The sequence below is a fragment of the Rattus norvegicus genome, chromosome 2 (genome assembly GCF_021556685.1).
Source record: "Rattus norvegicus strain SHRSP/BbbUtx chromosome 2, alternate assembly SHRSP_T2T, whole genome shotgun sequence".
NCBI lineage: Eukaryota > Metazoa > Chordata > Mammalia > Rodentia > Muridae > Rattus > Rattus norvegicus.
This window is the reverse complement of record NC_141535.1, coordinates 217,010,231-217,037,403: the sequence shown is the minus strand read 5'-3', so window position 1 is coordinate 217,037,403 and position 27,173 is coordinate 217,010,231. Positions and strand designations below refer to the sequence as shown.

Here is a 27,173-nt window from a genome sequence, read left to right as displayed (position 1 = left end):
AGACCTGTTTTACTGTTTTTCTTTCAGCCAGTTATGGGGACAGAGTGTTCTGCTTTCGTGCGTGTAGTTTTTCCTCTGTACAGGTCTTCAGCTGTTCCTGTGGGCCTGTGTCTTGAGTTCACCAGGCAGGTCACTTGCAGCATACAAGTTGGTCTTACCTGTGGTCCCAAGGCTCAAGTTCGCTCTCGGGGTGCTGCCCACGGACTCTTTGCGGCGGCAGCAACCAGGAAGACCTGTGCCGCCCCTTCTGGGAGCTTCAGTGCACCAGGGTTCCAGATGACCTTTGGTGTTTTCCTCTGGCATCTGAGATGTAGGTACAGAGAGCAGTCTCTTCTGGTTTCCCAGGCTTGTCTGCCTCTCTGAAGGTTTAGCTCTCCCTCCCACGGGATTTGGGTGCAGAGAACTGTTTATCCGGTCTGTTTCCTTCAGGTTCTGGCGGTGTCTCAGGCAGGGGTCCTGCCGCTCCTGGGCCCTCCCCCACGGGAGCCCAGAGGCCTTATACAGTTTCCTCTTGGGCCAGGGATGTGGGCAGGGGTGGGCAGTGTTGGTGGTCTCTTCTGCTCTGCAGCCTGAGGAGTGCCCACCTGACCAGGCGGTGAGGTCTCTTTCCCACGGGGTCTGGGAGCAGAGAGCTGCTGCGGGCCGGGATCTGCGGGTGTGGGACTTCCGGTAAACACAGGAAGTGCCCGGTCCTAGGGGAATTCTGCCTCTGTGTGTCCCGATTTCACCAGGCAGCTTTCTTGCAGCAGACAAGTTGGTCTTACCTGTGGTCCCGAGGCTCAAGTTTGCTCACGGGGTGCTGCCCACGGGCTCTCTCTCTAGTTCTGTTTTTAAACTATGAAACCCTCATACAAGAAATGAAAAAGAAAATATAAGCAAATGTAGCTGGATAGCAGAGTATGTGATTTCATTTATTCATTCAAATCTATATTGAAAGCACTGTGTTTGGGGTGCGGTTTATGTAGATGAACAGAAAGGCCGGCCTGTGTAAGATAGCATACAATGCCATTAAGAAAGAGCAAGAGGAAACATGGGGTCATGTTGCTGGGAGGGGATGGCGATCAGACATGGCTGTTATGCTTTTGTCTTCTAGGAGAACGGATGCAGCAGGGGCCTTTGGATCCTGCCTGCCGTTGTCGCCATACCCTTGCATATGCCACTGCTATGTCACTTAACAGACATTGAGCCAATGGGTAATTAAACATGCTTCAAATGAGCTCTTCCTCTAATCCTTAGGTCTTTTATACAAATTTTCTGTTCGGCCCTTCACTGACCTTTTCTTTTGCTTGTATTTATTGAGTACTTACTTGACTAGGGAGTACTTGGCTAGAAAGTAATCTGCAGATTGGTAAACCACTGTAAAGAGCTGTTAAATGAATGAGTATCCGGTTGCATTTACCCCTTAAGAGACAAAATAGCTACTGGCTTATCATGTGGGGATTGTTTGCTGGGTTAGGCAGTTTCTTGCAAGGTCACAATTTACATGCTTATGAGTATTACTAATAAGAAAAACCAATCCTGGAGGCAAATTCCTTGGAGAATCAAAGTGTAAAATTCATTGACTATAATTATACAACTTTCAGTGACACAGCTTCCAAGTTAAGATTTCTAATGGAAACTCGATCCAGAAAATCATAATATCCATCAATTTTTAGAAAAGTGAGAAAAGGCATATAAACGAATATGAAATGAGTTTTTGCAGTAGACTAGACAGCTAAGAGCTCTGTGATTTCAGAGACTGTAAGGTTCTTGGTGCCAAGGTGTTTCATTACTGGCTTCTCTGTTTGAAGAAACCATTCTTAATCTCCATTTCCATCCTGTGCAAATAGATACCTCCACAAATTATTTTCTGGCAGAAGCAGTGGGGGGTTTCTCTGGTCTTCCTCAGTAAAGGATCAGAAGTCCAAAATGATGAGGTTTATACTTGAGAGAGCCACAGGCAGCAGATAAATGAGTCCTGAGGGCCTGCCGTAGCCAGAAGGGAACAGGCAACGCGGCACCAAGCTGGAGTAGGTTAGACGGAGCCCTGCCCAGCCTTTCCTTCTGAGGCATCTGGGGGTGCACCGTGATTTGCTGAGAGTACTTGGGAGATAATTTTGTTCATTCTTTCAGTTTCCAAGGAGTGAGACACTGAGACTTTTCTTCCTTAGCCCACCCAGGACCACAAGCAAAGGGCAGGAGGGAGACTTAACTGGGAAAGGAAGCTCTGTGGGAGGGGGCAGGGTGATCAGAATACATTGGTTACCAGTACAAAAATGACAAATAATAAATAAACATATTTTGAAAATAGCAACAGATAATTCCAGAGCCATTTCCTGTCAGGAAACTTTTGGCTTGTATTCAGTATTAAGAATTTACTGTTATTTATAGAGAACCAGTAATCCCATCACAATAGGTAATAGGTACTGGGCTCTAGTGTGGGTTAAAATTAATAATCTTAATTTACTTCTTTCACCTTTCTTTGGCCCCTCTGCCATACTACAAACATGAAGAAGATTGCATGGTAAGATTCTACACTTAAATAACAATTGTACAGTCCGCCAGAATCCTAGTACAATATAATGGACTATAAAGAAGAATTTTTATGATAAAATCAACGGCAAAAAGCTTTGTAGAAATTTTTGTCCTTTGTAATTATAATGCAAAGTTGGCTTTGAAAAGGCATGCATTAAAATGATACTGCTAGTTAATGTTTTAATGTTTTTGTTCCTCTCCTAGGGTCTATATATCCTTGTCTGGCCTGAAAATTGCTATACAGACTGGACAGGTTTTGAACTCAGGGAGATCCACTGGCCTCTGCGTCCCATGTTCCGTGATTAAAGGTGTGCACCTATATGTGTGGATCAACCAAGGATTTTTTTTTAAATCTATTTTTCTTCTAAACTCTGTTTTAGCTTAGCTGTGGTATAACAAAACCTTATGTTATGTTATGTCATAACGCCATTTTACATTCTACCGAAGAAAGGCCTGTATTGATAGTGTTCCCATAAGACAAAACTTCAGGAAATGCTATATAGCAAAATGGAACATCACTCTTTAGAAACAAAGTAGTAAAAGTAAGCATTTTTAAAAACTCATCTTGCCGATTTTAGTATAGTTTCAGAGCTAGTTCACAGATGTGTCCACTGGTTTTCAGAATCATGGGCAGCTGCCTCTGTTTTCCCATATTTGCGCAGTAAATGGTGCAGGCCCCGCCCAACTCTTCCGTCACTTCCTGTCTGATCATTGTTCTTAGCCATAGTTCCTGCTGTCTGTGACTCTTTAAACGTGGCCTCGCGCCTTCTGCATTAAGAGAGAACATACCAAAGAAAGTTCTATGCCAGGACAGTGGCTGCTCCCTAGCCCTGAGAACAGCTCCGTTACAGAAAATCATTCTTCCATCCTCTCATGTTCCATAGTGGGTTTTAAACGAGGCCTCACTTAATCTGTATTTTCCATTTCTGTTTTTCCAGACTCTGTATTATATGTAAGAGTAGGGTCATTGTAAATATTATTTGTCAATAACAGAACACTGTTCTCAATGCAGTAACCACATTGGGAGGGGGGATCTCTTCATTTGCAAAATATTTATTACTGTGCTAGGACACTATCTCTTCTAAGGCCTGTTTGCAAAGATTTTTTTTGCCTGTAGTCAGGCAAGCTGGTACATGTCCATTAGTCACAAGTTCAAGACCAGCCTGGGCAGCTAAAAATACTAACAAGATTTTTATTTGTCAAACTGAATAATATGGCTGTTTTTGGAAGTCTAAAATTTAAATAAGAAAAGTCACACTATTGCCATAAAATAAATCACTTTAATAATTAATATACATAAATAGTTTATGTTGGGAACAATAAAGTCAAATCAACTCTGTATAACAACAAACTTACAAAAGTTTAAAAATATATTCATCTCCTTACATCCAAATAATGGTAAAATATGGTGACTGTAATTTTTATGAATGAGTTTCCTTTTATAGTTTATGAACAACCATAAAATTACAGTAACTTATGGTATTACAGTGCTTAGGAACCATAAAGAATTGAAATAAAATTCTTACGTAGAAACTAAAATAAAATAATTAAAATCACTTGCTTAACTTTTTTGAAAAAATAAATTAGGCACTTTATATTGAAATTTTTGTTTTATCAAAGTGTTTGGGACATAGTTACATTCATTTCTGGCAATGCTCAGACATTGTCTGCCGTTCCTTTAAGCAGGATGAGATGAGGTGCAAGCTGTCCACGGAAGAGAAGCAGGTTTTTCTCAGAGAACAGGCGACAGCAACGTGAAATAAAAGTAGCTTAAAAGCCCAAGTTTCATGTGATACATACACAATTTTTTCATCTAGAAGCACTGTTTTTTTAGGTCTTTGAGGGAACACAATCTCTGACTACATCCAAAGTCATTTTTTAATCGTGTTACCCTGTAATTACTCAAGTCTACCGCGGGTCACAGTCCCTCTCGTGATTCAAGGGATTCAAAGCATTTTGTTTGGTCAACTGACTCATGATTCGTCACGGTTTACACAGACTAGGGATAAATAAGTAGCCGCTTTCTCCTCCTTGTGTGGCCTGCAGAAGCATAGCCTTTGGCACCCAGGAGGGTAGTTTTGTCCACATGGCAGCCAGGTGCCAGAAGTCTCTGGCACGGAGCAATGTGAAAACAAGCCCGAGGCGCTTGGCTGAGGTATGTCTGAGCCAAATTCTCTGAATTACCTAGAAACCAGGCAATATAAGTTTAACCAAAGCATTTAGCCAGTGGTAACTCTTGGGTGGCATTTTGTTGAGGAGCGAGCTGCCCTCTGCTTCCTCGTCCTAGCCTTACTTTTCTTTTGCATTTTCTTAGCCTTGGTTTTGTTTGTCTTCTTTTTCTTGCTTTCCTCTTTATACCACGGACCCCAGACTCCTCCGTTGAGCCTAGGGTTGCTTCTGGGATCCTTCGGGGGGTACCTGACAGGCACCGCTGTCTTGTTGAACTGTGACAGTCTCCGAAGCAACTTCTTCACAATGCCTGGATACCTGCTGGATAGGTCCACCCTCTCATATGGATCAGCTGTGATGTTGAAAAGCCAGATACTCTTGCCAGTTGACAAGGTAATCCTTTCATTGTGCCACCGGTTTGGGCCCAGATTGCTGAAAGCCTGAGGGGGGACCCAGTCACTGTAGCCAGGATTTCCTGTGAGCAGTTTCCAGTGCTGCACCCGGATGGCCGACTGGATCGCGGTGTTCCAGATTCCATAGCCTGCTGCCCAGGAACCATTTTTTGCCTTGGTATAGATGGGGTCAATGTTGTGCAAAATATCCACTCGGGGTGAACGAAGACCTTCGCTTATGGTCTCCCAGATATCGTATCCATCTAGCTGAATGTCTTCATCAATCTGTCCTTCAGCCAGTGAAATCAAGGTCGGGTACCAATCGGTGATGTGCACAAGCTCCTTACACACCGTTCCCTTGTTTTTCAGAAGTGGGCTGTGCACAAAGCCAACTGCCCGGATGCCTCCTTCCCAATATGTTCCTTTGCTGCCTCTGAGAGGCCAGTTACTTCCTCCTGCTGTGGGCTGCCCACCATTATCTGAGGAGTAAATGATAATGCTATTGTTATAGAAACCATACCTCTTTAGAGCCAGGGTCACATTGTGGATCGCTTCATCCAGGCAGGAGAGCATGGCCGCATACCTCCTCCTGTTTATGTTGATAATGGATCTATAGTGTTCAAAGTACCTGCCAGGGGCTTGCAGTGGTGAGTGGACAGCTTGGTAAGCAACGTATAAAAACAGAGGCTTTGTGGGGTCGTGGGAGGCTAAGATTTGCTGCACTCTCTGAGTGTACATCTGTGTTGAGTAGATGCCATTGTCATAGTCCCAAGCGGCATTGTCGTTTTCGTACAAGTCATAGCCACACACCCCAGGACTGTCACATTTGTAGTGTGTGTAATAATCACCACTTCCCAAAAGGGAGCCAAAAAAGGTGTCAAATCCTCTCTTGGTAGGCATGCAGTCTTTTCTGTAAAATCCCAAGTGCCACTTCCCAACCATATGGGTTGAATAGCCGACCTCCTTCAGCTTCTGAGGTAGGGTTGCGTTGTCCAGAGGTAGACAGTTGGGTTGGGTAGGTCTAATGATAGAATGCTGAAGTCCTGTGTGTATCTGATACCTTTGGGGGGAAGAGTAAACATTTGGTCAAGGCAGGATGAAAGGGGCATTCGCTATACAGATGATTCTTAAATAAAGTTTCTGTCAAGATCAACTCAACCCCAAATTAAATATGATCAATTGAGTAGCTCTCTTCTACGTCACAAGTTTTAAGTGGCTTCCCATTTAACAGTTGAAGAGCATTTTCAGTACTTTGGAAACTATCAAAGTCTTTTAAAAATCCTTTTAAAACTCAATTAAAATAGTCTTTTAATTACATGACAGAGTGCTAGTAATATAGAGACGAATGAACTGGATTAGAGTATTATGGATTTCATACTATCGTCTGAATCATATCCTGAGATCATGTCTCTCAAACTACCACTGGTGTTCTAGAACACAGGCAGAGTTATGAAAATCCCTGGGTAGCTTGTCCTGCAATATGTCACACTTCATCCTCAACGCACTGGATCTCTGAAATGGGATTGTTCTTCTAGTTCCACAGGAAGTAAGAGCACTTCTGTTTGCCTGTGCCTCCCTCCCCCATCCCATTCCTCCTCTCCTGACCCCTCAGTAAACTGATTAGAATGAAGTGTAGCAAATCAGAGTGACCTTTCTACAATGTATTAAAATGACAAGGAAGCGAATTTCCAGCATTTTCCCTAGACGTTTTCCCAAGGGATTATCCCCCCTCTCCCCCCAGAACCCGTTACTATCATAGTAAACATATGGGGTTACTGTGAATCCATTTGCACCTGTTAATTCATGAAAACAGAATTGACTACAGGTCAAATATTATTAAGTATGGTCAAAATAACTTTTAAAATAGAACACAAACACAAAGGCTGTAAAAATTTAGGTCAAAAATGAAGGTATTCTTGAACTCAAATGATTTTCTAGAAAGAAAATTAAGATAGAAAACCCAAACTTGGGCTAGTTTCTTTGTAAGAATTTTATTTCAGTTCTTTAATGTTACTAAGCACTGTGACACCACAAGTTACCGTACCATTATGTTTGTTTATAAAGCATAATAGGAAACTCATTTAGAAAAATGACAGCCATCATTTTTTCACCATTATTTGAATGTAAGAAAATGATTATGTTTTTATGTTTTTGTAAATTTGTTGTTATGCAGCGTTCATTTGACTTTATTTGTTTTCAATATAAACTATTTATATTAATTATTACAGTGATTTATTTTACGACTTGGTAAATGAGTTTAGAGCCTTAGGACCCACATAGGAAAAGTTGGTCATGGTGGCTTATATATGTATCTGAATATTGGTAGGGACAGGCTACTTGGAGCTGCACACACACACACACACACACACACACACACACACACACACCCCAACACTTCTGTCCCCAGTGGTTGGAGCTGCACACACACACACACACACACACACACACACACACACACCCCAACACTTCTGTCCCCAGTGATGTCATATGTACTTTGGGTGAATAGGACAATTCATGTTTGAAGGCTTTGCAGGCAGTGTGATTCGAGTGCCTCAGTGTTAGTTACACATGCGCACTGATGAGGTAGTGGGGCCTGTGCTGACCACATCTCACTGTGCCAAGCTGCATTTGCATCTGCCTTTCTCCCCATTCATCATTAGCAGTCAGCATTTCACATCAATCCCAATGGTGGGAACTGAAACCAGAGAAACTCCTAAAGACATTTCACAAGCCTCACTAAGGACCAAATGCAGAGGGTGTCATCACTGTTCTTGACAGTTTTGGTCTAGCTGAGGATCCGTAACAATCACTTGTCACATCACTAGTTTGGCACATGAGAAAAATAGAGAAAGGCCTACCAAGTTAAACCTGGAAAGAATTTAAAGGAGGAAAGTCTATATTTGTAAAATTTTATCATTAATTCACAGGGCTATGTTATCGCTTAAATAATTATCATACATAGGCCATGCATTGACCTGAATGCGTATTTAATTCCTCAAACGGCTAAAGATTTTAAGCCTTTGTAATTAAGTTGGTTATTTTTTTACCTAGTGGTAGAGACAAAGGAAGTGATGCTTCTGAAAATATAAGAAATGTTTGTGGAGGGGAGAAAGGGAAAAAGAGAAGGAGAGAGGAGAGAGGAGAGATAAAACTGAAGATGGGGAAGATGTTAGCAGATAAATGAGAGTCAGTAGTGAACTAAGAGGTATCTGCTTCATTCAGAAGATGGGGAAGTGTTGGCAGATAAATCGGAGTCCAGAGTCACTAGTCCATTAAGAGGCTTCTGCTTCTCTGAAAACAGAAAGGATCCCACATTGGGAAATTTTGAGCTGATAACATAAAGGCTTGCCAATAGCTCCTAAGGAATGAGAGACTTTTCAGGTAATTTTCTCCATTAGTAGTTTCCAGTTTCAGACTACAGAAAAGAGTTTGGAGCAGAGTGTGGGACCTTGATTAGGTAGGCAGGTGTTGGAATCTGATATATCTGAGTTTGGATTTCCACAGTTATCTATGAGATTGCAGGCAATGATTAACCCTCTGATCTTCAGTTTCCTCATCAGGGAAATGAGGGTAATCATATATGCTGGGATGTTGTGAGTCCTCAAAAGGAGCACAGACTCTAGGGTAGGGGGGAGAGTTAGAAAATGGTAGCTGTCCCCATGACCACCTGAATGTATAGGCTGGTATGTCATGACATATTTTTAGAAAGTTTTAGAGTTCGTTGATTTTCTGTCATATATATAATTACACTTAATCCTCAGTACTGTCAGGAGAACTCACATCCTGTGTGTTCATTTCATGGCTGGGACAGCAGGGAGGCAGAGGGTTATAGTATTTTTATGAACTGCCTCAGTTGCCCATCAGGCTGTGACACTGAGTTTGGAATAGCATGGCTATGTCTGTTACTCATTTAGTTTTTTGTTTTAATTTAATTTTTTTATTTACTTTTATTTTTCTTTTTTTTCAGGTTTTTTTTTTTTATTAACTTGAGTATTTCTTATATACATTTCGAGTGTTACTCCCTTTCCCGGTTTCCGGGCAAACATTCCCCTCCCCCCTCCCCTTCCTTATAGGCGTTCCCCACCCCACCCTCCCCCCATTGCTGCCCTCCCCCCAACAGTCTAGTTCACTGGGGGTTCAGTCTTAGCAGGACCTAGGGCTTCCCCTTCCACTGGTGCTCTTACTAGGCTATTCATTGCTACCTATGGGGTCAGAGTGCAAGGTCAGTCCATGTATAGTCTTTAGATAGTGGCTTAGTCCCTGGAAGCTCTGGTTGCTTGACATTGTTGTATATATGGGGTCTTGAGCCCCTTCAAGCTCTTCCAGTTCTTTCTCTGATTCCTTCAACGGGGGTCTTATTCTCAGTTCAGTGGTTTGCTGCTGGCATTCGCCTCTGTATTTGCTGTATTCTGGCTGTGTCTCTCAGGAGCGATCTACATCCGGCTCCTGTCGGCCTGCACTTCTTTGCTTCATCCATCTTGTCTAATTGGGTGGCTGTATATGTATGGGCAACATGTGGGGCAGGCTCTGAATGGGTGTTCCTTCAGTCTCTGTTTTAATCTTTGCCTCTCCCTTCCCTGACAAGGGTATTCTTGTTCCCCTTTTAAAGAAGGAGTGAAGCATTCACATTTTGATCATCCGTCTTGAGTTTCATTTGTTCTAGGCATCTAGGGTAATTCAAGCATTTGGGCTAATAGCCACTTATCAATGAGTGCATACCATGTGTGTCTTTCTGTGATTGGGTTAGCTCACTCAGGATGATATTGTCCAGTTCCAACCATTTGCCTACGAATTTCATAAAGTCATTGTTTTTGATAGCTGAGTAATATTCCATTGTGTAGATGTACCACATTTTCTGTATCCATTCCTCTGTTGAAGGGCATCTGGGTTCTTTCCAGCTTCTGGCTATTATAAATAAGGCTGCAATGAACATAGTGGAGCACGTGTCTTTTTTATATGTTGGGGCAACTTTTGGGTATATGCCCAAGAGAGGTATAGCTGGATCCTCAGGCAGTTCAATGTCCAATTTTCTGAGGAACCTCCAGACTGTTTTCCAGAATGGTTGTATCAGTCTGCAAACCCACCAACAATGGAGGAGTGTTCCTCTTTTTCCACATCCTCGCCAGCATCTGCTGTCACCTGAGTTTTTGATCTTAGCCATTCTCACTGGTGTGAGGTGAAATCTCAGGGTTGTTTTGATTTGCATTTCCCTTATGACTAAAGATGTTGAACATTTCTTTAGGTGTTTGTCTGCCATTCGGCATTCCTCAGCTGTGAATTCTTTGTTTAGCTCTGAGCCCCATTTTTTAATAGGGTTATTTGTCTCCCTGCAGTCTAACTTCTTGAGTTCTTTGTATATTTTGGATATAAGGCCTCTATCTGTTGTAGGATTGGTAAAGATCTTTTCCCAATCTGTTGGTTGCCGTTTTGTCCTGTGAAACATAGCCTTGGCTGTCCTGGACCTGTTTTATAGACCAGGTTGGCCCTGAACTCACAAAGATTCTCCTGCCTCTGCTTCTGGCTCTGTCTTCTGAGTACTGGGATTAAAGACATGTGCCACCACGCCAGGGGCACTCGTTTAGTTTTTTAAACTATTAGTTACTATGACTGCTTTCAGAAACATGCAGGGCAGTCAAAAGTGAATGGTTAGCAAACCAGATAGTGTGACTTATACTGATCACAAACATATTTGAGATTTTTAGCAGAACCCATTGGGCAAATGCAAAAAGAAAGTCTTGCCATGTTAGCACCCCACACCCCCATCTCCACCCTCATGCACAACTCCTTCACTTCCTAAAGCTTTGGTATTTCCTAGTCCTAATCAAGATATAGCTAACAGTGGAGGTGACTTAAAGGTACAACTTCTCTTGCCTTAAGATCAGGTAGAGATGGAGGCAGTGTCTGCCAATCATAAGGAAATCGAGCATGCTGCTTCTCTTTGCTCCTTCTCCCACCAAGAACGTTGGTAGATTGTTTTAATTCAGGCAAGAGAAGGACAAAAGCAGAGATGAGTTTGCCTGAATATTTGGGGTGAGCATAGCTTTCACTTGACAGAAGACAAAGCAGATAACTTCAAAATATACCACCAAATCCTGACTGAACAAAAGGTAGCTTCTTTCTTCTTTGATCTCAACTCATTGAAGGAAGAGTCTAAAGGACCCCTATTAATCAAGAGATCAAAGTTAATGTGATTAGTAATGAGACAAACTGGAACTGCGTGGAATGCTACTGATCTAAAGAGGAAGCTTTAGGAAGGAAAAAACATATTCTCTACAGCATTCCAACCAAAGATATGGAGCCTGAACTTATTACAAGATCATGTTGTGCTAAGAAGGGTCTCAAAGAAAGGGGTGTTTCCAGTTTGAAAGGAATTAAGGGGAAATGATGATCAAACGTGTGATCCTAAACTACAGTGGGCGTGACTGGAGAACTGAAAGAACTAAAGTGAACTAATTGAGAAGAGCTGTGTTGATTTCCTAATTTGATGGATGCCTGAGTCTAACCAAGAAGAAAACAAATGCAATAAGGGGGATGGTGTGTTGTGGGATAACAGTATGAGGGGGTGGTGAATCCTCACACTAGAAATTAACTCCAAGAAATTTAAGGTTTCTGGGTATGCCTGCAATTTTTCTACGAATATGAGATGGGCTCAAGTTGAGTAAAACTAGACAAAAAGTAATTATAAGTGAAAAGTAATTCAGTTACAACTTCAATTAGTTTAATGTCTACAAATGGAAACTATAAAGGAAGATTCAATGAGGGAAAGGCTGGGAGAACACCAACATATGGGCAAGGAAAGCTGATGTTAATGGCCTTTGGGAAAAGCATATGGAAACCCACTATGCTAAAAACTTCCTAATTTATATACATATATTAAAACAATTTAAATGGAGTCATTGTATAATGAGGAAGACAATACCCCAATTAGACATCTTGTTCTCCCATGTAAAATTTCCAGTAGGTTTTACATCTAATTGAATCATTGGTCAAAGGGTTCCATGGGCTGCCCAAGTATCACAGACCATTGTCAAGGCTAATGGCTGCTCTCTATAACCTAATGCTAAGGTCCTGGTGCTGAATGTAACACTTATGTTTTCAACCATAGAGAAGTCCAGCTTGTGTCTAATGGCAGTGTTACCCCTCCTGGCAAGTGGTCATAGTGCCGAAGAGATTCTATGTTATGGGAAGAGAAATGTGATCATCACTGTCACTGAGCTACAAATCCTGTGACCTACAATAGGGACCAACCTGCAAGAGACACTGGTACAATAGTGGCACAAATGGTGTGAGAATAGCCAGACACTTTTTGACTACATTTAAGGTCCATTCTGTGACCTAGAATGCACGCCTGACGGCTAAAGTGGCCAAGAACCTCAAACTAGATAGGTCAGAAACCTAGGGGGAAACCCAATACTACTATTATTTTGCTAAAAAAGAAAACATAGCAATAAAAATGACCATTAATGACATTGCTGTACCCATAGATCAGTGACTTTTTCAGCCTTCATCAGAGAAGTTTCTTTATTTAGTAGATGGTGTTTGTATATGTATGATGCGTGTTAAAATTCATTTTGTGCTATTAAAAATAAAATAATACTCCTGAAATATAGTTGACTTCTTCGGTCTGGCTACTTTGGGAAGAAAATGCATGAACCTGGCACCGATGTCAACTCTGGTAAGAGCAATAGCCATCATTCTCATTTTCTTTCCAATTGAAAAGAAACATGCTAAGTGGCCCTTTCAGCTTCGCAGACAAACATAGGAAGAAGCTTATAATCTTTAAAAAATATACTAATTTGTTTCACTAGGTATTAGATATTATAATTAAAAAATAATTCAATTTGCCCAAGAATGTAGGATCAGATTATGGTTTAAACTAATTATCTGTTTAACAAACCTTTATAAACAGGATATAGAGTGAATCCTAGTAGTTCTGTGAAGATTGTAAAGTCCAGAAGCAGAAAATAAGCCATTAGTTCAGTGCAAATTGATTTCAACAGGAGGGAAACAGATATAGGAGATTGTGGCTCATAAATCAAGTAACAGATATTAGTATGCCTAAAATAAAATGACATACTGTGAAAGGTATTTATGTATCACTTGCTTTAAGAAGACTCTGCTCTCTTGCAGAATAATTCTATTTATAGGCCTTAATTTCATCTTTTAGCTAATAGTACCCTGGAGGTTGGTGTAGCTGGATATGAGTGTCAGAAGAGAAGGACTAATTTTTCACTTAACAGTCATTTTTCTACTATCGTCCAAACACAATGCTTACTTTGGGACCATAAAAACAATTAAAATGGTCTCTGCTCTCAAAATACTCAGTCTAGTGAATAAGACCAAAAAGCAATTAGAGAACCCTCTGATTAGCAGCAAACACCCCGGCACACTTCCATTAAGTGCTTAAGGGCAGGATCAAAAGACTGCTCATCTGGGGCCATGTTTAGAAATTTAGTACAATCATAGGAGTATCTTGGAGATGCTGATCAAAGAAATTGAAAGAACAAAGAATAAAGCACACTGTCAGGGGAGCTAGACTCTGAAATGGTTCATTTAAGAGGAAGCACCAACCAGGTGGGGGCTGAAGGAGAGAGGAGGAATGTTCCAGGGACTGGAGCAGAATATTCAAACTTCAACCTAGGGAGGCGTGGCTCTTCACTTATGAATCACTTCGAACGCTGTGCTGTCTGGTTTTGTGTGCCAAATTGACATAAGCTGGAGTTATCACAGAGAACAGAGACTCCCTTGAGGAAAACGCCTCTATGGGATCCAGCTTTAAGGCCTTTTCTCAACTAGTGATCAAGGTGGGAGGGCCCAGTCCATTGTGGGTGGTGCCATCCCTGGGCTGGTGGGCTTGGGTTCTATAAGAGAGCAGGCTGAGGAAGCCAGGGGGAGCAAGCCAGTAAGCAGCATCCCTCCATGGCCTCTGCATCAGCTCCTGTCTTCAAGTTCCTGACCTGCTTGAGTTCCTGTTCTGACTTCCTTTGGTGATGAACAGCAATGTGGAAGTGTAAGCTGAATAAACCCTTTCCTCCCCAACTTGCTTCTTGATCATGATTTGTGCAGGAATAGGAACCCTGATTAAGACAAACATGAAAGATTCACACATGTCTTCCTGGGACATAACTTGATGGAGGCAGGAAGCTGCCAAATGACACAAGCTTGTGTTACAGTGTGGAGCAAACTAAGTATTTCATCTAGGTCACAGGTTGGCACAGGAGTGCTGTTCAAAATAATGCATAATAAGACGATTGTATTAGAAAACTCATTCAGATGGTAGTGAGGACAGATTAGTGAAACAAGACACACTTGGGACTATTTACCTAGTCAAGAGATAAACAGTGTCAGCAAAAACTAAGATTAGCACAGTGAAATTGAGCTATGGGAACATTTGTGTTTATAATAGACACTCGATAGGGCTACAGACTGTGGGTGGGGAACAAGGAAGACAGAATGTTCAAAGTGGGCTCACCTTGTCCGGGTGTGAGGGGGTTTCTTACACTGAGTTATGCATCCCGGGAAGAGACATTGGAGTGAAAGGGAGGACAGCGAGTCCAGATAGGTGTTGCTAAAATGTACAGTGAACTAGGGGAGATTCAAAGCTTACAGGCAGCAGTCAAATTACAGACAGGATAGAGCCGAAGAGCCAAAGTGGGAGCCCAGAAAATGCCCCATTTTGGATTAAAGCAAGGAGTGCTAGCAAAAGGCTGAGATGAAGCAGCCAATGGAACTAGAGCAAGGGAGAACTTTTAAGAGTTAGACCCGGAAAGCATCAACAAGGTGCAATACAAAAATATTGTAATAGAAGTCGGAAGAAAACACAGAAGGGGGAAGAGATAGTGTTTTGTGAGTGGAGACACAGATGGGAGTTGGAATGTGCAGATTGTTGAACATGGACGTGGGGCTGTAAGAGCTGATGGGGAAAAATGCTGACAATGTATCGCCAAGAGAAAGAACACGGTTGAAGCAGAATGACTGTTGTATTATAAAATGTTTCTGACAAACATGTTTAGGTTCCATGAGGGTAGGGTCTTTGTTCACCACTATATCTATGTCACCTAAAACTGTATGGGATCCATATATCATACATATTTCCTAGAAAGTTGTTAAATGAATGAATAGTGTAGCATATTCCCAAGGAGAGAAAAACAAGTGAGACTGTATGTGAAACTATTACAGATGATTATTTCTATGCTAATAATTGTAGAAGACACTTTTACTTTCAGTTCTATAAACTGATACAATTATATGTAACTGAAACTTAGATGATTGCATTAAAATTAGTCTTTTCTACTCCGTGTACATAATAATTCTCATTGAGGCTACAAATTGTGTGTGCGTGTGTATGTGTATTAAAGGTCCCCTGAGAGGCTCTGCCAGAGCCAAACCAATACAGATGGAGATGTACACCACCAAACACTGGACTGAGGGTGGGGATCTCCATAGGGAAGTTAGGGCAAGGACTGTAGGAGCTGAAGGGGTTTGCAACCTCATAGGAAGAACAACAATACCAACCAACTAGACCCCCCAATGCTCCCACAGACTAAACCACCAAAAAGTACATGGGATAGCTATGGCTCTAGATGGATATGTAGCAGTGAATTGCCTTATCTGGCATCACTGGGAGGGGAACCCCTTGGTCCTGTGGAGGCTTGATGACCCAGGATAGGGGAACTCTAGGCCGCTGAGGCAGGAGTGGGTGGGCATGTTGTGGAGCACCCTCATAGAGCCAGGGGTTAGGTAGGAGGGTATCATGGGCTTGAGGAGGGGAAACTGGAAAGGGGGATAACATTTAAAATGTAAATAAATAAGATGACCAATAAAAAATAAATAAATCAAAGTTAAGAAAAAGAATTCATTCATATCATCGATGCTGTCTTTCCTAGTAGGAGCCTTGACTCTGAAGACCTTTAGAATAAAGGGGTGAGCGCAATAGACTGAACTGTTCTCTCAAAGTCAGAGAACATTTATCCTTTCACTGAACAACTGGATTCAGATCATCTGGCAAGCAACATCCGAATTCCTGACTGTGTCTAATCTTTCTTGGTCATCAAATCCTCCCGTTTGTCCTTGCAATTGCTCAGCTGATCCCCAGCTGACTAACATTTATGGCATCGTATATTAATCCACACTAAATGCAGTTTTCCTTGTGGAAAAGGCTACAAAGCATGTGGCTCCTCTTTGCAAATAGTTTCCATCGAGAGGAAGATTCGTCACTAGCACAGAGTCTTTTCTCTCACATTCTTTTATTCTTTGGGGGGGGAGGAGTTGATATTAATTATTTAATATGATACTTTATCTCTTCAGAGTCATTCCGTGGAACCTGGGTTGGCCTCCGATACTTTCTTCCAAGTGCTAGAATTCCAGGCTACTTCATAGTAAGAAGCTCTGTAGACTTAATGCGGAATGACTAAGATTTCATGTGGAATTTACAAACTACCACATGTCTATCAAAAAGAATTCCGCTGCATGAGATTGGTGGATTCTTTCTTTGATAACCTATTTTCAGGAGAAATTTTGAGGAGCAGCTTTGTGGGCACATTTAATATTCTCGATTAGACACGTTTCGCAGACACAAGTATCACCCGAGATACTCTGTCCATAATTCCGAGTACTTACAGTTTTCCTCTGTTTCAATATGACCAGAGATTACTATGAAATTAGTGTAAAGTGTTCATGTTCAGTCTCTCTATACCAAATAGAAAATAATATTAAATGTTAAACCATTAGTAATGATCAGGCTATGTTACAGAAAATATCCTTAAAAAGTGTCTTTGTAACAGTAATTAGGAGATCACTGTAAAATATAGTCCCTGGAAAAATTAAAATTCTTTCAATTAATTCAAAAGTATTCCCTCTCTCCTTCATATGCATCAATCTACAGAGATGAGCTTTTTTCCTACAGATATAATTGCCATATTTAAGAAATGTAACATTTCTTTGTAGTTATGCCTTCTTTTTTGTGTAGTGCACGTACTTGCTTACGTGTGTGTATATGTGTGTGTGTATATGTGTGTTGTATGTATGTGTGTGTATACATGTGTGTATGTGTGTTTATGTGTGTTGTATGTATGTGTGTATATGTGTGTATATGTGTGTTGTATGTATGTGTGTATACATGTGTGTATGTGTGTATATGTGTGTTGTGTGTATACATGTGTGTATATGTGTGTTGTATGTATGTGTGTATACATGTGTGTATGTGTGTATATGTGTGTTGTATGTATGTGTGTATACATGTGTGTATGTGTGTATATGTGTGTTGTATGTATGTGTGTATACATGTGTGTATGTGTGTATATGTGTGTTGTATGTATGTGTGTATACATGTGTGTATGTGTGTAAATGTGTGTTGTATGTATGTGTGTATACATGTGTATATGTGTGTATATGTGTGTTGTATGTATGTGTGTATATGTGTGTTGTATGTATGTGTGTATACATGTGTATGTATGTGTGTATATGTGTGTTGTATGTATGTGTGTGTATACATGTGTGTATGTGTGTATATGTGTGTTGTATGTATGTGTGTGTATACATGTGTGTGTATGTGTGTGTATATGTGTGTTGTATGTATGTGTGTATATGTGTGTTATATGTATGTGTGTATACCTGTGTGTGTATGTGTGTATATGTGTGTTGTATGTATGTGTGTGTATACATGTGTGTATGTGTGTGTATATGTGTGTTGTATGTATGTGTGTATATGTGTGTTGTATGTATGTGTGTATACATGTGTGTGTATGTGTGTTTATGTGTGTTGTATGTATGTGTGTATATGTGTGTATATGTGTGTTGTATGTATGTGTGTATACATGTGTGTATGTGTGTATATGTGTGTTGTGTGTATACATGTGTGTATATGTGTGTTGTATGTATGTGTGTGTATACATGTGTGTATGTGTGTATATGTGTGTTGTATGTATGTGTGTATACATGTGTGTATGTGTGTATATGTGTGTTGTATGTATGTGTGTATACATGTGTGTATGTGTGTAAATGTGTGTTGTATGTATGTGTGTATACATGTGTATATGTGTGTTGTATGTATGTGTGTATATGTGTGTTGTATGTATGTGTGTATACATGTGTATGTATGTGTGTATATGTGTGTTGTATGTATGTGTGTGTATACATGTGTGTATGTGTGTATATGTGTGTTGTATGTATGTGTGTGTATACATGTGTGTATGTGTGTGTATATGTGTGTTGTATGTATGTGTGTATATGTGTGTTATATGTATGTGTGTATACCTGTGTGTGTATGTGTGTATATGTGTGTTGTATGTATGTGTGTGTATACATGTGTGTATGTGTGTGTATATGTGTGTTGTATGTATGTGTGTATATGTGTGTTGTATGTATGTGTGTATACATGTGTGTGTATGTGTGTGTATATGTGTGTTGTATGTATGTGTGTATACATGTGTGTGTATGTGTGTGTATATGTGTGTTGTATGTATATGTCTGTATACATGTGTGTATGTGTATATATGTGTGTTGTATGTATGTGTGTGTATACATGTGTGTGTGTGTGTGCGCGCGCGTGTGCGCGCCCATATGCATTCATGTGGGGGGGGGCCAGAGGTGGAATCTGGGTGTTTTCCTCCACTGCTCTCCCTTCACCTTACGTTTTGAGACCGAGTCTGCCTAATCCAGCCACTCAGGCACTATAGTTGTGGTTAGAGGTGAGCTCCCATGCCTGGCTAGTAAGGGTTTAAATGTGGGTCCTGACAATTCCAATTCAGGTTTTCATGCTTGAGCAGCAAGTACTTTTCCAAATGAGCCTTCTACCCAAACCCAGAAGTCATATAATTTTGAAAAATAAAAAGAAAGTTATGAATAGCTTCAAATTTATGTTCATTGAGCGATTCCGTAGCTATTAACCCAAGAAAAATTTCCATTCATGTACAGAATATTTCCTTTTAGCTGTGGTTAGGAAGTACCTGTCAAGCAACTGAATGTCTTTGCTCCCGTTAGACTGTTAGACTTATTAGATTGATAATGTGAAATTCGGATCTCATTTCAAACTTGCATGGAGGACATTGGCGTCTCTGCTCTAAGGCATATAAAAAGAACTGAAACTCAAGATGGCAGTTCCCAGAAAAAAAAGAAACAAAGTGTAAATTTAATTTAATAGAAACTTCACTTCTCAAGCCCTTAACCTTCTGGGTACTGTAGTTCTGGTGATGGTGTTGGTGAAGAGAGGAAATACTGTGATGTAACATGTATCTAGAGCAGGGGACATTTTTATGACTTACAGGGAGCTGAGCAAATAACACAATTGTTTATTCCCATCCCAGCTGTTTTTCTTCACTTTCAAAGGATGTTTATAATTCTGGTATGAAGCAGTTTCAGCTCATAATGAATTAAGCAAAATTCATAATAATTGCTATAACTAGAGCTGATGGCTGGGATGGTTGACATAAGTATGCTGGAATAAAATTTATCCATCAATTAACAAGTATTAGGTTTCTTTAAAATCTGAAGTTATGGCTTTAATGTGTCTGTGATTTTTACCCTTTTATTAGTGTATCTTGTAAATTCTAACAATGATAATAGTTGACTCTGTTAAATGCAAACACTGAGACACTTTTTGTTTTTTATTTGTAAAATAAATGTTATTATTGTAAAATAATAAAATAATATTAAATTATAATTATTTCATTTTACTCTTTCTTTTCTTCCCTCAAACCCCTCCCACTACCTGCTACTTGATTCCTGTCAAATTATGGACAGGATTTGACATTTAAAATCATTTAAAAATGATTTAAAAAAATCATTTTTGTTTTACACACGTACACACACACATACACACACACACATACACACACACACATGCACCACACACACCACACCACACCACACCCACACCCACACCACACCCACACCCACACCACACCACACCCACACCACACATTACACACCCTACACACACACACCACACCACACACCACACACACACACCACACACACATCACACACACCACACACACACCACACACCACACACCACACACTACACACACACACCACACACACACCACACACTCACCACACCACACACACACCATACCACACACCACACACTACACATACACACACACACACACACACACACACACACACACACACACCCCTTTCTCATTCAGTGTACCCTTACTTGTCTCTATATGACTTCGGGGCTCATCAACTGGTATTGGATTACCAAATAGGGCTTTCAGTCCTGTGAAAAACTATATCTATAGCACTGGACCATATTTTAATAGTTTAGGATTTGTTATTAACATGACAATATTATGGATCAATTCATAGAAACAAATAAAAACATGGAATTAATACACAACGAAGTATTAAACTTTTTTAGTAGCTTCAAATGCCACTAGAAAATTAGCATGGCCAAATTTGTTTGTTACCATAATATTTATCATAAATTATTTTCCTTACCCTACCCATTACAAAAGCATAGCTGTTACTACTTTGATTTTGTACAGCAATTTTTCTTTTCATTTAGCTTTCTCCTTTATGTAGAAAATTACTCAAAATATTTGTTGTGTTCACTTCTTAAGGTTTTCAGTATATGAGATATTTTCTAGTGGCAAGAACCACTTTTACAATCTGAAAGAAAAGTGTATATACCCAGATGGTCTCTGATAGATACGTCTCCTGCCTTAAGCACCCCGGGAGCGAGAAACTCCCCACCTGGTTTCCTCTAGCCACCTCTTATTTCTCTTGCAGCAGGGAAAATAGACTTCTATTGTTATCACAAAATACAAAACCATTTTCTCCGTGAGCCTATAGAGATCCTATATTTTCCCCAGGAATGACGTCCTCAATTCCTAGTGAAGTGACCAGGAATCCTTGCACAGAGGGATTACTGCAGTCGGGTCGGAGTCCAGAGCCTCTGTAGGTGGGGATGCCCACTAGAGGGCTCCACGTTTTATCACTCCCATACTCTCTTGAGACTCGTTTCTGGGAAATGTCTCTCTGGTATTCATACCTGGATCTCAGAGGATCACCACCACCCATTTCCTGGGTGCCGAGTTGGAAAGAGAGTATATTTGTTAGAAACCAGGATTTTGGGGTGATTGGTAGGTACCCGAACCGTGCTTCGCTTTTGGGTATTCTGATGACAGCATTAGAGGCATCTTCCAGCGTGGAACAGCCAGCCAACATGGGGATAGTGTGAGAAGCCTCAGATAGGTTGGTGGAGAGCGTAAAGCCAGTGTGGGCTACACAGTGAGCCTCAGTGAAAAACGTTAGGGAAAAAAGAAAAAGGAAGGAGGGGGAGGGGGCTTAGGGAAGATAAAAGTAGTCCAGAAGAGTCAAAACATACAGGCTCAAATCTTGTTCTCAGGTAAGCTGAAACTCTGGTTAATCGAGCTACCCTGAGCCTTAGCATCCCCTTTGTAAAGGAGACGCAAACAACACCCAAGCTCCACAAGGCTTTGTTTCTTTTTTCCTTTTTAGTGAGGTATAAGTTTAAATAAAACAGAAGGTATAATGTACATGGTATACAATTAGGTAACATACACTCTGTTCTGTCTTATTTCCTCCCCATCCATCATCCCTTCAATCTCCCTTCTTCCCTGTTCGTTGAATGCAAATAGAGAATCTCAAACCAGATTGAGGTAGAGCCTGGAGTTGGCACCTAGGGCTGCTTTAAGGGCAGTAGGATGGATAGCGTTGTCTTCCCTTTCCCTGGGGTTTCGAATGTGTAAGCATCTGTACTCTTATCCTCCTTTTGCTGGACTAATTATGTTAGTCCCTTCAGATGTCTGTGAAGGAATGCAAAGAGATCTTCCCCATGTGAATATGGAACATGGTTCTTGCTAATGGCTCAGATTTATTTTCACACACACACACACACACACACACACACACACACACACACACACCAAAGGAGACAATTTGCAAAAAAAAAAAGAAAGAAGGGGGGGGGGCTAGGCATTTGAACTTATAGGAATATTTATGATATGTCGTTATAGTTACCAATAAACAAAAGCCCACTCAGTTGTTAGACTTTCTAGTGTTAATTTAACATGTACATTTTGATACATTCCAAAATTGAGGTAAATTTGTTCCTAAAACTTCTCTTCGGAGTGTTTAATATGATGTTTAGTGTATGTATGAGGGACGTCTAGTTTTAGAGCAGAACATAGGATTCAGCTGAGATCAAGGACCCAACTGCAAACAGAGCTGATGGGACTGAGAACCTCTAGCAATGAGCAGAAATCTCCCGAGACGACTGGACGGACAGACGTTGCAACCAACTTTAAACAGATCCAAGAGAACCAAGTTCCAGGTAACACCTTGGTTACGCTTCTTCTCAGTGCACACGAAGGGGACTAAGAGTTCTTAACAATGAATTAGACATTCCATGCCTTAACGTGAGTGAAGTATCTGTGTTAACTATAATGTACTGATCCAGTGATAATTATTCACACTGTTCAATTAAACAGAGGAGTCCTGGTTTGTAGGCAGAGCGCACTGCCTTGGCTCAGGCCTGATACCTGGCTCCTTGCCTTTCCCTTTATTTTATTTTTTTTTAAATTTTATTTTTCTTGGATATTTTATGTATTTACATTTCAAATGTTATCCCCTGTCCCCCTCCCCCCATACCTCTTTCCCCTCACCCTGCTTCTATGAGGATGTTCCCCTTCCCACCTACCCATTCCAACCTCATTGCCCTAGCATTCCTCTACATTGGGGAAACAAGCCTTCAAAGGATCAAGGGCTTTTCCTTCCATTGATACTGGACAATGCCATCCTCTGCTACATATGTGGCTGGAGCCATGGGCCCTCCAATGTGTACTCTTTGGTTGAGGGTTCAGTTCCTGGGAGCTCTGGTGGAGTCTGGTTGGCTGATATTGTTGTTTTTCTTATGGGGTTGCAAAGCCCCTCAGCTCCTTCAGTCTTTTCTTTAACTGCTCTATTGGGGTTCCCTTGTTCAGTCCAATGGTTAGCTGAACCATCTCATATGTATCAGTAGGGCTTTGTCAGAGCCTATCAGAAGACACCCATATCTGGCTCCTGTCAGTAAGCACTTCTTGGCATCAGCAATAGTGACTGGGTTTGGTAGCTACATATAGGATGGTAGAGCAGTCTCTTGATGACCTTTCTTTCCACTTGATGACCCTACTCCACTCTTTGTCCCTGTATTTCCTCCCATGAGTATTTTGTTCTCCCTTCTAAGAAGGACTGAAGTATCCACATTCTGGTCTTCCTTCTTCTTGAGCTTCATATCCCTTTATAAACATCCTGATTGCAGCTCCCTCCCTCATTTTCTCCCAGTCCCACCTCACAAATCCATACCCCATTACTTCCTCCTCTTTTCCTCAGAGAAGGGGAAGGCCCCCTTGGGTACTACTCACCCTGGACTAAACCTTTATGTAGAGATAGAAAAATTAAAACTGCTGTTCAATGATCACAGTGATTATCTGGATCTAATTACAAAGTAGCTTCCATGAACATGAAAGCTTTCACAGAAAAATCTTGTTTGCCTGGTCTTCACTATCATAAAATCTTCTCTAGAAAACATTTGGTGGCTGTTAGATATGGATGAGATCGCTTAATCAATATAACACTCTGAGTAAGTGAAACACCATCCAGAATTGCTTTGTACTCTCCCACGTTTGCAGAAAAACATCCGAGTAACTATTGCTGAAAAGCTAAAGGACTTATCACCATCAGAAAAAAATTAAAATTAACAAATGTGGAAGGAGCCTTGGATAAGAGGATTCCGGGGGCCTTTTGGTTCCAATGTGCTAATAAAAGAAGTTTTCACCAGCAATTGAAAGCTGAAAGCTGAACTGAATTTTTCTAAAATAAAAACTTTTCATACAAAGAGAAATCACGGGCTGGGGAGATGAAATATTTCAGTGGATAAATGGACACACTGCTTGCTTGCTGTCAAGTGTGGGGACATGAGCTTGGATCTCCAGAATCCAGGTAATGTTGGATGTGCTGCCATGCAGTTGCGATCCCAGCATTTCTACTGTAATGTAGAAGACAGAAACTGGAGACTTGGCACCCAAATCCCGGGGGAGGGAGAGCTAAACCTTCAGAGAGGCAGACACGCCTGGGAAACCAGAAGAGACTGCACTCTGCGCACATCCAGACGCCAGAGGAAAACACCAAACACCATCTGGAACCCTGGTGCACGGAGGCTCCCGGAAAGAGCGGCACAGATCTTCCCGGTTGCTGCCGCCGAGGAGAGGACTTAGGCAGTACCCCACGAGCAAACTTGAGCCTCGGAACCACAGGTAGGACCAACTTTTCCGCTGCAAGAAACCTGCCTGGTGAACTCAGGACACACAGAGGCAGAATTCCTCTAGGAACGGGCACCTCCTGTGTTTACCGGGAGTCCCACACCCACGGATCCCGGCCCGCAGCAGCTCTCTGCTCCCAAACCCCGTGGGAGAGAGACCTCACCGCCTGGTCAGGTGGGCACTCCTGACGCTGCAGAGCGGAGGAGACCACCAACACTGCCCACACCTGCCCACATCCCTGGCCCAAGAGGAAACTGTATAAGGCCTCTGGGTTCCCGTAGGGGAGGGCCCAGGAGCGGCAGGACCACTGAATCTGAGACACCGCCAGAACCTGAAGGAAACAGACCGGATAAACAGTTCTCTGCACCCAAATCCCATGGGAGGGAGAGCTAAACCTTCAGAGAGGCAGACACGCCTGGGAAACCAGAAGAGACTGCACTCTGCACACACATCTCAGACGCCAGAGGAAAACACCAAACGCCATCTGGAAACCTGATGCACTGAAGCTCCCGGAAGGGGCAGCGCAGATCTTCCTGGTTGCTGCCACCACAGAGAGCCCGAGGGCAGCACCCTGCGAGCAAACTTGAGCCTCGGGACCACAGGTAAGACCAACTTTTCTGCTGCAAGTGACCTGCCTGGTGAACTCAAGACACAGGCCCACAGGAACAGCTGAAGACCTGTAGAGAGGAAAAACTACACGCCCGAAAGCAGAACACTCTGTCCCCATAACTGGCTGAAAGAAAACAGGAAAACAGGTCTACAGCACTCCTGACACACAGGCTTATAGGACAGTCTAGCCACTGTCAGAAATAGCAGAACAAAGTAACACTAGAGATAATCTGATGGCGAGAGGCAAGCGCAGGAACCAAAGCAACAGAAACCAAGACTACATGGCATCATTGGAGCCCAATTCTCCCACCAAAATAAACATGGAATATCCAAACACAACAGAGAAGCAAGATCTAGTTTCAAAATCATATTTGATCATGATGCTGGAGGAATTCAAGAAAGACGTGAAGCACTCCCTTAGAGAAACACAGGAAAACATTAATAAACAAGTAGAAGCCTACAGAGAGGAATCGCAAAAATCCCTGAAAGAATTCCAGGAAAACACAATCAAACAGTTGAAGGAATTAAAAATGGAAATAGAAGCAATCAAGAAAGAACACATGGAAACAACACTGGATATAGAAAACCAAAAGAAGAGACAAGGAGCTGTAGATACAGGCTTCACCAACAGAATACAAGAGATGGAAGAGAGAATCTCAGGAGCAGAAGATTCCATAGAAATCATTGACTCAACTGTCAAAGATAATGTAAAGCAGAAAAAGCTACTGGTCCAAAACATACAGGAAATCCAGGACTCAATGAGAAGATCAAACCTAAGGATAATAGGTATAGAAGAGAGTGAAGACTCCCAGCTCAAAGGACCAGTAAATATCTTCAACAAAATCATAGAAGAAAACTTCCCTAACCTAAAAAAAAGAGATACCCATAGGCATACAAGAAGCCTACAGAACTCCAAATAGATTGGACCAGAAAAGAAACAACTCCCGTCACATAATAGTCAAAACACCAAACGCACAAAATAAAGAAAAAATATTAAAAGCAGTAAGGGAAAAAGGTCAAGTAACATATAAAGGGAGACCTATCAGAATCACACCAGACTTTTCGCCAGAAACTATGAAGGCCAGAAGATCCTGGACAGATGTCATACAGACCCTAAGAGAACACAAATGCCAGCCCAGGTTACTGTATCCTGCAAAACTCTCAATTAACATAGATGGAGAAACCAAGATATTCCATGACAAAACCAAATTTACACAATATCTTTCTACAAATCCAGCACTACAAAGGATAATAAATGGTAAAGCCCAACATAAGGAGGCAAGCTATACCCTAGAAGAAGCAAGAAACTAATCGTCTTGGCAACAAAACAAAGAGAATGAAAGCACACAAACATAACCTCACATCCAAATATGAATATAACGGGAAGCAATAATCACTATTCCTTAATATCTCTCAACATCAATGGCCTCAACTCCCCAATAAAAAGACATAGATTAACAAACTGGATACGCAACGAGGACCCTGCATTCTGCTGCCTACAGGAAACACACCTCAGAGACAAAGACAGACACTACCTCAAAGTGAAAGGCTGGAAAACAACTTTCCAAGCAAATGGTCAGAAGAAGCAAGCTGGAGTAGCCATTCTAATATCAAATAAAATCAATTTCCAACTAAAAGTCATCAAAAAAGATAAGGAAGGACACTTCATATTCATCAAAGGAAAAATCCACCAAGATGAACTCTCAATCCTAAATATCTATGCCCCAAATACAAGGGCACCTACATACGTAAAAGAAACCTTACTAAAGCTCAAAACACACATTGCACCTCACACAATAATAGTGGGAAATTTCAACACCCCACTCTCATCAATGGACAGATCATGGAAACAGAAATTAAACAGAGACGTACACAGACTAAGAGAAGTCATGAGCCAAATGGACTTAACGGATATTTATAGAACATTCTATCCTAAAGCAAAAGGATATACCTTCTTCTCAGCTCCTCATGGTACTTTCTCCAAAATTGACCATATAGTTGGTCAAAAAACGGGCCTCAACAGGTACAGAAAGATAGAAATAATCCCATGCTTGCTATCAGACCACCACGGCCTAAAACTGGTCTTCAATAACAATAAGGGAAGAATGCTCACATATATGTGGAAATTGAACAATGCTCTACTCAATGATAACCGAGTCAAGGAAGAAATAAAGAAAGAAATTAAAATTTTTTAGAATTTAATGAAAATGAAGGCACAA

The 27,173-nt window shown here is 41.2% G+C and overlaps 1 protein-coding gene across 2 annotated transcripts in view; it reads right to left on the bottom strand.

The window, feature by feature from the left end:
• Window positions 1-3,774: 3,774 nt before the first annotated feature.
• Window positions 3,775-27,173, bottom strand: part of Arsj (arylsulfatase family, member J) — an 86,773-nt gene continuing 63,374 nt past the window's right edge. For both annotated transcript variants that reach the window (XM_087625332.1, NM_001047887.2), the window contains 1 exon segment: window positions 3,775-6,135. In XM_087625332.1, the coding sequence (XP_087481458.1) occupies window positions 4,734-6,017 (1,284 nt within the window). In that variant the 5' untranslated portion in view covers window positions 6,018-6,135 and the 3' untranslated portion in view covers window positions 3,775-4,733.